The sequence below is a fragment of the Gopherus evgoodei genome, chromosome 1 (genome assembly GCF_007399415.2).
Source record: "Gopherus evgoodei ecotype Sinaloan lineage chromosome 1, rGopEvg1_v1.p, whole genome shotgun sequence".
NCBI classification, from domain to species: domain Eukaryota; kingdom Metazoa; phylum Chordata; order Testudines; family Testudinidae; genus Gopherus; species Gopherus evgoodei.
Genome location: NC_044322.1, coordinates 48,702,010 through 48,714,362, shown reverse-complemented (window position 1 = coordinate 48,714,362; position 12,353 = coordinate 48,702,010). Strand labels below are relative to the sequence as shown.

At 45.2% G+C, this 12,353-nt stretch overlaps 1 protein-coding gene across 1 annotated transcript in view; it reads left to right on the top strand.

Annotated features, from left to right (window-relative positions):
* The window catches only part of SMAD9 (SMAD family member 9), an 80,737-nt gene extending 68,695 nt beyond the window's left edge, over positions 1 to 12,042 (top strand). The window contains 2 exon segments of the mRNA XM_030563483.1: positions 6,058 to 6,314; positions 11,132 to 12,042. Of these exon segments, the coding sequence (XP_030419343.1) occupies positions 6,058 to 6,314; positions 11,132 to 11,275 (401 nt within the window). The 3' untranslated portion in view covers positions 11,276 to 12,042.
* Positions 12,043 to 12,353: the final 311 nt, after the last annotated feature.

Genomic DNA, 12,353 nt, shown 5'->3' with positions numbered 1-12,353 from the left:
CATAAAAGCATGGGAACTCCTGATTTGGGGATTCTGGAAGTGAGTGCAGCCAACTGGCTGTCATTGAAAGTGCTTGTCTCCAGTGAATGCACATTGGAGAAATGGAAATACTTGCCAGCATTTTAGTTTTATAATATTCATGTTTTTTTAAAAAAAAATCCGCAACAATAAAACACTGTCACCTAAATTTTCAGAAGTGACTTATGAGTTCGGTTGTCTTTCATGTTGGATGCTCAGTCTGAGGTACCTTTAAAGGGATTTGATTTTCAGAGAGTGGGTGCTCTGCATTTTCTGAAAACCAGGTCCTTTAAGTTGTCTCAAGTTGGGCACCCAAAGTTACTAGCATCTGCCACAGGAGATATTTCTATTCCTAGTTTTCTCTTCCTGCCCTGAGGCTGGTCAGTGGCAGTGTTCTCGCTCTGTCTGCCTATATCACATACATTATTGCCCTGTCACTGTAGTGTCTGAGCAGCTCACTATCATTACATATACTTATGCGCACAGCACAGAGGCTTGTCTTCATTGCAATAGGTGGCTCCACAGTTACTACACTTGAGCTAGGTTAGCTTGAGTGAGAGCAGCCACAGTGAGCTAGAGATTAACTCTAGCCTAGTGCCTGTGCAACATTAATTTGGCTTCCTTATGCATGTGTTACACGATACAGTCTTTAATTAGGGGATCATATAGTGTGTTTTCCACAGAACCCACCTTATTCAATGCACAGGCTGGACCTGCTCTGGAAATGAATCCGGACTATGCAGTGAAGGCAACTGTTGTCTCCTGCTTCATTTATTGCCAAAGTTGGAAGGTGTGTGGTGAATGAGACAGGGAACTACATGAAAAGAAAGCAGGGTCTCATGTTGAAGGCAGTTGAATGCTGCCCTGAAAAATTGGATTCTGCCTCTGCCCCAGTGCTCCTTTGTGATGTTGGAACTCATAAAGTACTATATAATACTAAGTAGGTCTGTCAAGCGATTAAAAAAAATAATTGTGATTAATCGCGCGATTAAAAAATTAATCATGATTAAAAATAGAATATCATTTATTTAAATATTTTTGGATATTTTCTACATTTTAAAATATATTGATTTCAGTTACAACACATAATACAAAATGTACAGTGCGCACTTTATATTATTTTTATTACAAATATTTGCACTGTAAAAAAAACAAAAGAAATAGTATTTTTCAATTCACCTAAGTACTGTAGTGCAATCTCTTTATCATAAAAGTTGAACTTACAAATGTAGAATTATGTACAAAAAATAACTGCACTCAAAAATAAAACAATGTAAACTTTAGCGCCTAAAAGTCCACTCAGTCCTACTTCTTGTTTATCCAATCGCTCAAACAAGTTTGTTTACATTTGCAGGAGATAATGCTGCCATCTTCTTGTTTTACAATGTCACCTAAAAGTAAGGACAGGTGTTCACATGGCACTGTTGTAGCCAGCATCACAAGATATTTACGTGCCAGATGCATTAAAAATTCATATGTCCCTTCATGCTTCAACCACCATTCCAGAGGACATGCGTCCATGCTGATGACAGGTTCTGCTCAATAACAATCCAAAGCAGTGTGGACTGACGCACGTTCATTTTCATTATCTGAGTCAGATGACACCAGTAGAAGGTTGATTTTCTTTTTTGGTGGTTCGGGTTCTGAAGTTTCTGCATTGGAGAGTTGCTCTTTTAACTCTTCTGAAAGGATGTTCCACACCTCGTCCCTCTCAGATTTTGGAAGGCACTTCAGATTCTTGAACCTTGGGTCGAGTGCCGTAGCTATCTTTAGAAATCTCACATTGGTACCTTCTTTGCATTTTGTCAAATCTGCAGTGAGGCAAATACTCACCAGCAACCGCACAATACACAACAGAAACACCAACCCAGAAACCATCCCTTGCAACAAACCCCATTGCCAACTCTGTCCACATATCTATTCAGGTGACACCATGACAGGACCTAACCACATCAACCACACCATAAGGTGCTCGTTCACTTGCACATCTACTAATGTGATCTGTGCCATCATTTGCCAGCAATGCCCCTCTGCCATGTAGATTGGCCAAACTGGACAGTCTCTCCGCAAAAGAATAAATGGACACAGTACAGACGTCAACAATTATAACATTCAGAAACCAGTGGGAGAGCATTTTAACCTCCCTGGACACTTAATTTCAGACTTAAAAGTGGCAATTCAACAAAAAAACTTCAAAAACAGACTTTAACGAGAATCTGCAGAACTGGAATTTATTTGTAAACTTGAGTCCATCAAATTAGGCCTGAATAAAGACTGAGAATGGCTGGGTCACTACAGGAAGTAATCTCCCATCAACTGTTGAGTATGGGCCATCCACCCTGATGAAATTGGCATCATTAGCACTACAAAAAGTAATTTTTACTCTGTTGACATTCACACCTTCTTGTCAACGATTGGGAATAGGACACATCCACCCTGATTGAATCATTGATCCTCCACTTGGTAAGGCAACTTCCATCTTTTCTTGTGCTGTATATTTATGCCTGCCTACTGTAACTTTCACTCCATACATCTGAAGAAGTGGCTCATTAGCGCTTATGCTCTAATACATTTGTTAGTCTTTAAGGTGCCACAAAACTCTTCGTTGTTTTTGTTCTTAAAACGAGCAACATCTGAGACTGCTATAACATGAAATATATGGCAGAATGCAAGTAAAACAGAGAAGACATGCAATTCTCCCCCAAGGAGTTCAATCACAAATTTAATTAACACACTTTTTTTAAAACAAGCACCATCAACATGGAAGCATGTCCTCTGGAATTGTGGCCAAGCATAAAGGGGCATATGATTGTTTAGCATATCTGACACATAAATACCTTGCAATGCTGGCTATAAAATTCCCATGCGAATGCCTGTTCTGACTTTCAGGTGACATTGTATCTAATAAGCGGGCAGCATTATCTCCTGTAAATGTAAACAAACTTGTTTGAGTGCTTGGCTGAACAAAAAGTAGGACTGAGTGGACTTGTAGGCTCTAAAGTTTTACATTGTTTTGTTTTTGAATGCAGTTATGGAACAAAAAAAATCTATATTTGTAAGTTGAACTTTCACGATTAAGAGATTTTACTACAGTGCTTGTATGAGGGGAATTGAAAAATAGTTTTTCTTTTGATTACAAATATTTGCACTGTAAAAGTGTTCAAAAATAATATAAAGTGAGCACTGTACACTTTTTGTATTCTGTGTTGTAATTGAAATCAATATATTTGAAAATGTAGAAAAACATCCAAAATATTTAATAACTACTGAATGGCTGCTCAGTAAGAGAGCACCATCCATTCTGTGTACTGAATGAAGCATTGGGAGTGCAGGGGAGGAAATTAAGACTCCGCAGGCAACCATAATTCTGGCATTTCCTAACTTTGTAGTATGCTGATTTTGCAACCTTAATGTTCTTTTGGTGTAGTTTTTTTTTGTTTTTTGCTTTGTATGGAATAGAATTGTGACGTAAATCACTGAAAGGTTTGTTCTGTGCATGATATGTTACATTTAAAGTATATGTATGTAGATGTTTATATGTATCAGTAGCAATATTTTATTATTTTGTATAGGAAATTTGTGACTTTACAATAACTACCATTAGGGTGATATACAGGAATTACATGGATGAAGTAATAATTGGCTAGTACCTGTATGTAGGAGTAGGTGTCTGTCCCTCCCCCTCAGCCTCCAAGGGAGGCCATGCCCTCTTGCTCCTGGGTCTCTGGCAAGACAAGGGTTACTGGGGGATTATCAGTCTCTGAGGCTGTGGCTCTCTAAGCAGAGCCAGGCAGCAAGTAGTCTAGGGCTCTGGCCTCAGGCAGGGCAGAGAACTGAGTGGTCTAACAAGCTCAGCCCCCCAGGCAGGGTAGAGCAACAAGCAATCTAATTCCTGGCCCAGCTCCAGAGGACAGCTCTGGAGTTTTTCTGGCCAGGACTGCACTGGGGTTCTGAGTATCCACCTGGAGGAGGGATGACAGGACCTGGTCTGCCTCCAAAGCAGGTCCATGTCTCCCACCCCCAGGCCCTGCAGAGTCTCCTTCATGGTGCAGGTAGTCTGGCGTGGAGCACTTTGGTGCACGCCTTCCTCTGCCACCTCTGAGGGCTCTGATACGACCAGCAGCTCCTCCTTCTCCACCCAAGAGGCCTTCCATGAGACCTTTCCGAGCTGCCCGCCTTCTACTAGGACCTTCTCCAGACCTAAAAGCTGTTTTTGGCAACCAGCTTCATGTGCAGGGGGCAGAGTCTCCCTCAGTGCGCTGGAGGCTGGTCCTGACAGAAACCACCAGGATTGGAGATGACCTGGACTACGACGGGGGGACTGGGAAGACCCCTAGGTGCTTGGTCAACGCATGGGGCTCTCCACCCTTCTGACCCCCTTGCGCATACTCCAGGAGGTGGGGTTGGCCTTATCGACAACTTCTCTCGTTTTCCTGCAGCGGGCCCTGTGAGAGGGAGCTCCCTGCCTGCCGCTCACCCCGGGCCTTTTTATCAGGCTCCTGTTCCGTGAGCTCCCCTAGAACCCACCCGTTTACAATCCTAGCCAGCTGCGTACCCTGCAGCCAGTCTGCTTTCGAACCGCGCCTAGGGATCAACTGTATACACTCATGCTTACACGTTGCATTTCCTCACCCTCATGTCCCGCCCCAACATCAAATGGCGGCACTACTTTCCACCTGTAGAGGGTGAGGAGCCCTGTTGGGCCAGCCTCTATTCCATCTTGGTCCCATGGCCTGCTGGGGACATCAGTTGGCAGCTCTGTGAGCTGTGAGCATGGGCGTGTATCTGGCGCAGTTCACCCCCATTCCCGAGACTTGCCCCTTCTGCAGCGTGAGGGAGAACCTGTCGCACATCTATCTTGAATGCGCCAGGTTGCAGCCCCTATTCCAGCTCCTCCAGCATCTCTTGCTGAGGTTCTGGCTGCACTTTTCCCCACACCTGTTCATTTTTGCACACCATATATGTGTCCCCACAAAGTTATGAGACCTCCTTGTCAGCTGGCCACTGGTCACCATCTACAATACCAGGAGGAGGATACTGGGTGAGGGAGTGCTTTGCGACTGTGGGGCCTGTATCAGTCTTCCCTAGTCTCACGCCTCTGGGCAGAGTTCCACTGGGCAGCATCTACTGGCTCCCTAGACATCTCTGAGGAGCAGTGAGCACTGTCCGGAGTCGTCTGCTCAGTGTCCCCACCTGGTTCCCTCATTTTGAACCTCTGACCACCACTCCCGACCCTGCTTTTCATTAGTTGTCCCAAGTAATCATTTGGAACCTCGCAGGCCTTCCAATAAGAACAAGCAATCTAGGGGCTCAGGCCTGCAAACAGGGCAGAGCACCAAAGAGTCTGAGATTCTAGCTCTGGCAAACGGCAGACAAACGCAGGCCTCTTGGCCTAAAGTGGGGAGGCTGCTGCCCTGGGGTAGGGGTGGCAGTAGGGGGCCCACCCTACTCCACCGGGTTCCAGCCCAGGGCCTTAACATTGGCAGATGGTTCCGCCAATGGGTCAGCAGTGATCCAGCCGAAACACGCTGACCTGGATTCAGGCAACAACACAACTGGACTGTAGTCGGGTGTCCCTTGACTACTTTCTATACTCCCTTCACTGTGGTACCTGTGTCTTGGGGTTGTCCTCTGTCTCCTCAGAACATGTAGTCAGTAACAGCCCCATCAGCTCTTCGGCGTCCTGGTTGGCTGGCAGTTTTGGCGATCCTGGCGAGTTAGCACAATTGAGGTCCTCTTCAGGCTCCCACTCCAGCAGCAGGTGGGAGGGATCTGTCTCTTTTGGTGGCTGTAGCCCAACTGAGCTTCAGGGTCCGCCCTTTTATACTTCCTGTCCCAACCCTCTGCTTCCAGCAGGGTGGGTGTGGGTGTCCTTGCTCTGCCCACCAAGGTGTGGATGGGGATTCCTTCCATTAGTCTCTGAGGGAGGCCACGCCCCCTTGCTACACTGTACAGAAGTAAAGCAGCCGAAGCGTAAAGCCCTGATATAATATATGTCAAGTATTACAGAGAAATAACTTGTGGTTTTGTCCTTTCAAGGTGTCCATCTCTATTATGTTGGTGGCGAGGTGTATGCAGAATGCGTGAGTGACAGCAGCATTTTTGTACAGAGCCGCAACTGTAACTATCAGCATGGCTTCCACCCAGCCACTGTCTGCAAGATCCCCAGTGGCTGCAGTCTCAAGATTTTCAACAACCAGCTCTTCGCTCAGTTGCTTGCCCAGTCAGTCAACCATGGCTTTGAGGTGGTGTACGAGCTGACCAAGATGTGCACTATCCGAATGAGCTTTGTTAAAGTAAGGATTCCTTCTTTTCTGTTGCCTTTCTGGAAAGAAAAGGGAAATCCCAGGGATTAGTTAACTGGGTTGATCTTTTCCAATAGAGTTTTTATCTAGCCACCAACATAAAAATAATGTATTAATGCTACTAAACAATTCACAGACTAGTTGCTGTAGAATGAAAGTGATGAGGCCTAGTTGTGAGGTGCTGAACACCTTCAGTTTTCATTGAACTTGATAGGAATTGATGGTGTTCCACACATTTCTGATCTCTCACCACAAGGAACGAAGAGAATCTCTTCAAAGCTGTTCATCCATCCTAGCCATGTTCAGCTAATGAGTTAGCAGCTCCTTATGATCAATACTATTGAAGACAACTGCCCACTGATTTGAGGAGACTGTTGACCATTAAAACTGTTGCTTTTCTGGGCCATGGCCTGGTCTAAAGCCAGACTAACTGCTCTCCAGAAACTTGGAACCTATCGGATTCTGCTAGAGCTGATTTTTCTACAATCTTCTCAGTGCCCTTTTCCAGCAAGAGGAGACTGGAGACTAGGGCCAGATTTTCACATCTAGGTACCCAAAGTCAGACTCCATAATCTGTATTTAGGCACCTAGATAAAGGTGGGATGATTTTCAGAGTGCCCATCATTCCCATTCAGTATCCTTTGGAGTTGGGGTTGCTCAGCACCTCTGAAAACCAGCCCACTGCTGTTTAGGTGCAGAGTTCGAAGCCTGACTTTCCAGGTTTGGAAATACTGACCTAAGTGAAAAATGGCAAAGCTTAGGAGCAAGGGACAGAATACAGAACTTTTTGAGCTCTGCCGGCAGCTTGCCCTCTCATTTACAATTACAGTTTATAGCCTCACAGGCCCATTCATCTCCCATTAACTTGTCCTGACTAAGGCCATGTCTACACTACGCAGTTTTTAGTGACACGGCTGTGTTGATACAGCCGTGTCACTAAAAGTCGGGCAGTGTAGCTGCTGTTTGTCAGCTCTTTTGCCAGCAAAATACTTTAACACCTCTGTTAAAGTTTAACACTTCTGAATGGCAAAAGTTGTGTCGTTCAATTGCCAGTGTAAGATATAGCTTAAGAGGAGCCTGGTGACTTTCAGGTGGCTGAACAAACCCCACCCAATGCCCCTCGAGCTTATGATTGAAGTTCTGGGAGAAAGCTAACCACAGGGGACTGAAAGTTTTAATCTGCACTTCTTCAGCTCTGGAAGACTCCCCCAGTCTAGTTGATCTTGTTTGTAATAACTGACAGGTCTTTGCAGCTTTATACAAGAAATGGTGCTGTCCAAATGACTGCAGTGTTTATGCCAGAGGGGACGGGGCTTTTGGGCCAAGAATCAGGGCTGATATGCCTAGAATGAATATCAGCAGGGTCAAACCCCTCCTCCTCCTTGCAAAGTGTCTGAAGAGCTTCCTGAGTGCAGACCTGTCCTATAAAACTTTAAGGACCGAAGTCCTATCTGCATTTTGTGGAAATTAAAAATCCCCTGGTACTTTTTTTCCCTAAGAGTGCAAGCCAAAGTCTCCCAAGCCGTGACCTGCACTGTTGTGCTGTGCTCTAGTTTGAGAAGGAATTGAAGACTTGTACAACTCAAGTATTAGTGGCAAAAACAGTGTTCTTTGTTAGTGGACGACATGAATGGGCATGTTTTTTTGTTCAGGAAGTGCACGCAACACCTTCATTATCTCGGTAACTCGCTGGCGCTCTCTTTGATGTGTTATCTGGAATCAAACCTGAGTGGCAGGGAATGCTGTTGTGTTTTCATGCTGAACCAGACTGCTCCCATGTTATCGTCTTGCGTTGTTGAAACAATTGTAAACACTATATCACCCTTTTGGCTCCCTATCATCAATATATGAGAGGTCCATTTCCAATCTTTTCAAACCTCATTGCTGCTCTTTATTTGTTCCTTGGAAAACTGCTTTGGGAGTCCTCTTATGGTCATTTTAGCAGCAAAACCTTGTTCTCTCCTCCACTGGGGACAAAGGGTGCAAGAAGCCACTTTCTGTCCCTTCTTCCCCCAGTGCACCCATGCAGTGGCTGGTTAGGATCACAACTGTAATAATACTAAGAACATATAGAATGCTTTTCATCTATAGATAGCGATGTTCTTTACAAAGGTGGGTATCATTTTCCCTGTTGAAGATGGGGAAACCGAGGCACAGAGAGGTTAAATGAGATTTCTGCAATCACACAGCTTGTCAGTATCAGGAACAAAACCCAGGTCTTCTGACTCCCAGTTTGGTTCACTTCCTCTTGGACGTCACTGCCTGAGGCCGTAGTGCTAAGGAGAGGACCTGGAAAACACACTTACTGTGGTGCTGCACAGCTTCAAGGGACTGCATAGCTTGCTCATCTGGGGCATGGCCAAGCTCCAGGCTCCCTTCATGTAGGCTGCTGTTGACATAACCTGCTGGGAGGGGCCTGTGCTGCTCCTACTTGGAGCCGCCAGGATGGATGTCTGCTGAGTTCATTGCCTCCAGACCCCTGAGCCATTTGCTCTATGCTGGCAAACTGCCTCTTGGACCCTCCACTTAGTCACTGCCATCCCCATCGCAATCATATGGGGCAAGACAACAAGCCTAGGGCCATGGCTACACTCACACTTTACAGCGCTGCAACTTTCGCGCTCAGGGGTGTGAAAAAACACCCCCCTGAGCGCTGCAAGATACAGCGCTGTAAAGCGTCAGTGTAATCAGGGAGAGCTGTCTCCCAGCGCTGCCGCTCCGACTGCACTCACACTTCAAAGTGCTGCCGAGGCAGCGCTCCCACAGCGTTGCCGGGGCAGCGCTTTGAAATTCCAAATGTAGCCATACCCTAGGATTTTGCCCGTAGTTTTGATTGCACTCCCTTTCTAATCACTCCAGAGAGCTCCTCCATCTGCTTAAGCTTCCAGCTTCATTTTAGTACTGGGAGCCAAGAATTCCAGCTGCAGCCCAGGGCAGGCACTTCATAAGCAGCAGTGGAGTTGGAGTAACTTTCTTTGATAGAGACACAAGCAGAAGTCACAGTTCCTTGCCATTTTAGTCACGGTGGGTTTGAGTGTGAAGCATGAATAGTAACAAACCCGTTAAAGAGCCTGAGAATGTGTTCAAGCTGCCACGAGAGGGAGCTGTCCAGCCCCCTAAACATCTGGCTTACTGCAATGTTGTCACTGTTCTATGCACCAAACTGGTCGGGTGTACACAAAGTTTGATCCCCCCCTCCACCCCCCCTCAGATTGGCAGTACTGCCAATAAAGTGAGGGGCTTAGGCAGTTCTGACATTTGTTCTACTGTCTATGCACTTTCTGAAGAAAAAAGAGTACAGAACACACCAGTATTACAGATCCAGGAGATCTGGTAGATAAACTGGGGCCAATGTAAAGAAAAGAGTTTTTATGAAAACTTTTCCAGAACTTTAATGTAAACTGACTTCATTGCAGCCCAGAATGACACTAATTGATTAAAAGGAGCCTGTTTGACAGGCCCCAAAGCTAAACTCTTCTCCCTGTAAAAATTCCACCATGTTAAAGTAAATGTCTCTTTGGTGATGACAAACCTATTAGCCCTCCAGATCAACAGCAACATAGATAAACCTCAGCATCTTTGCTCAGTGACCCACCAAAAGTGCCTGCTCCTGCCAGACCCACTCATGCTGACTAGTGTCTTAGTTTGTGCTTAGTCCTATTGACATTGGAGTTCTGTTCCTGACTCTGACATTGCCCAGGAGTGTGACCTTGAGCTAGTCTTGTAATCTCTCAATCCACTTAACTCAGTGAAATCAGCACAGTAAGGGACTACGTAGCCCCACTAGGTGTGGTAGAATTGGGCCTTCTGTGTTTGGGCTGAAATTAGGCATAGTAGCTCCACTAGATTCCATACTGAATGTTGTGGTTTATTTTATGCAGCACAATAAGAACTGAGTTCTGCACCCACTGAAACAGACTTGCTGGTTGTCCCGGTTGCTCCAGGACTCCAGTGCATTATTAACGCCATCACACTCTCTTGGGGGTCTCTCAAATCCCAGCTAGAGTCCTGGGCAGCTGGCAGAGTGGCCTCCTGCTACAGGATCCACTGTGGAGAACTGTTGAGAACTGCCGGGGGGTCTGTGAGAGCAAGGCATAGAGAAGAATAGCGAGCAGATGTGTGTATGCCCGATATACCTTTTCTTGAGGTGAGGGTGTAGTTGATGGAGGAGACAGAGGAAAATAGGAAATGAGGGACATGGGAAGATCCAAAGTGAGAATGGTGGAGTAGGAGATGAAGGAATGATGAGATAGCGAAAGGGAACATACCCAAATGGGTGAAGCCCAAAATGTTCCCCACCCTAGAGGAGACTGAAAGAAAGGATGAACCCCCCCCCCGCCCCCCCCCCACACACATTAGAAGAAAGGCATGGGGAGAGAAACCATGCCCTCAAGAACCCCGAATGAGAAAGCTATGGAGCCTCCCCATAAGGGACAATTGCAGGTCAGAATCGCCAGAAGAGGAAGGGGGTTGATGGTGGATGGAAAAGCCTATAAATAAACTGTGTAAATTAGAAGAGGCTAATGGGGCCTTGTAGGAGTCTCAGTATTCAAACATTTGTCTGAACCACAAACTTTTAGATAATCGTGTCACCAATAATCTTAAATTCACCGAAATGCACAGACAGTTCTGGCCCTTAAAGCTCCCCCACTTGTTGGAGAAGTTGTCCCTAGAGAAATGTATTAAATGCTGGCAACTTAGTTGATGTCACTGGCCACTTTCCCACTGGCTGCAACGAGGCTGGGCCTTTAGTGATGGAATTACAATGAAAAAGAAACTCACCTTTTGATCCTTTGGTATTTTTGTAGGGCTGGGGAGCAGAGTATCATCGCCAGGATGTTACAAGCACTCCTTGCTGGATTGAGATTCATCTGCATGGACCATTGCAATGGCTGGATAAGGTGCTCACACAGATGGGCTCACCTCATAACCCCATCTCCTCAGTCTCTTAAGAATCATCTCTAGTATTACCTATAGGATGGATGCTATTGCAGGCAGTGGCTTATATAATCTCCAAGTAAAAGAAGTTTCTATATGTAGATGTAAATATATATACATAGTCTACTATTCCTATTTTTTTCATGGTATGTTTTGTCATATCTAGTTAACATGATGCTAGTATGACAAGGTTAGAATTCAGGGTTAGCATGTCTAGTCTCATATGAAATAAACCAGATCCCTGCAAAGAGCTAAACATTTCCTGTGAGTATCTTCATTTCCCACCCAAGTCTTTGAGAGGTGAGAATACTCAGCACGCCATATGGATTAAAAACCCCTGGCTGCAGAGAACCAACACCAAGCTGTGCACCACTTAAATCCATTTTAAATTCTGTGGGCTTAAGGAGGACCCAAGTGGCCTGCAAGATTTGTGCATAGGGTGAATTGCAGCTGGTGAGTTAAAGGAATAAACAGCAGTTCCAGTCTGCCTTCCTATTTGTGACATTCCGCAGGGTACAATCTGGACTGTTGAACAGCTGTGTCTCCTCAGTTCTCAACCTGGCATTGCCTTTTACACTGCTTTGCTATGAGAACAACCACTCCTGTTCAAACACAGCCTCTAGCATGCAAAATCACTCCCAGCTGAAAGATATGAATGTTCTAGCCAGTCACTCCTGAATTATATTACAGAGTGACACCAGCAAATTCTCAGTCCCAAACTTGTCCCCAGAAATGTGCATCTTGTACTGCCCAGCACCGTCCTGGACAATACAAGTTCATAGAAGGTCCGTTATTTCATTAATAGAAAATAATATGCACAAGCGCTGTTATCTCAAATGGAGATTCCCAAACACTTCAGTCCAAACACACTGGTTTAAATAAAACAAGTTTATTAACTACAGAAATATAGATTTTAAGTGATTATGAGTAATGAGGTATAAAAGTCAGAATTGGTTACAAAGAAATAAAAGGTAAAACACAAACTAATACCTAACTTATCAAGCTAAGTGAATTCAAAGCAAAGGTTTTTCTCACCACATGCTTTTACTGGCTCAACTCTTTCAGTCAGGCTTCCTCCCCCCATTCAGTGTT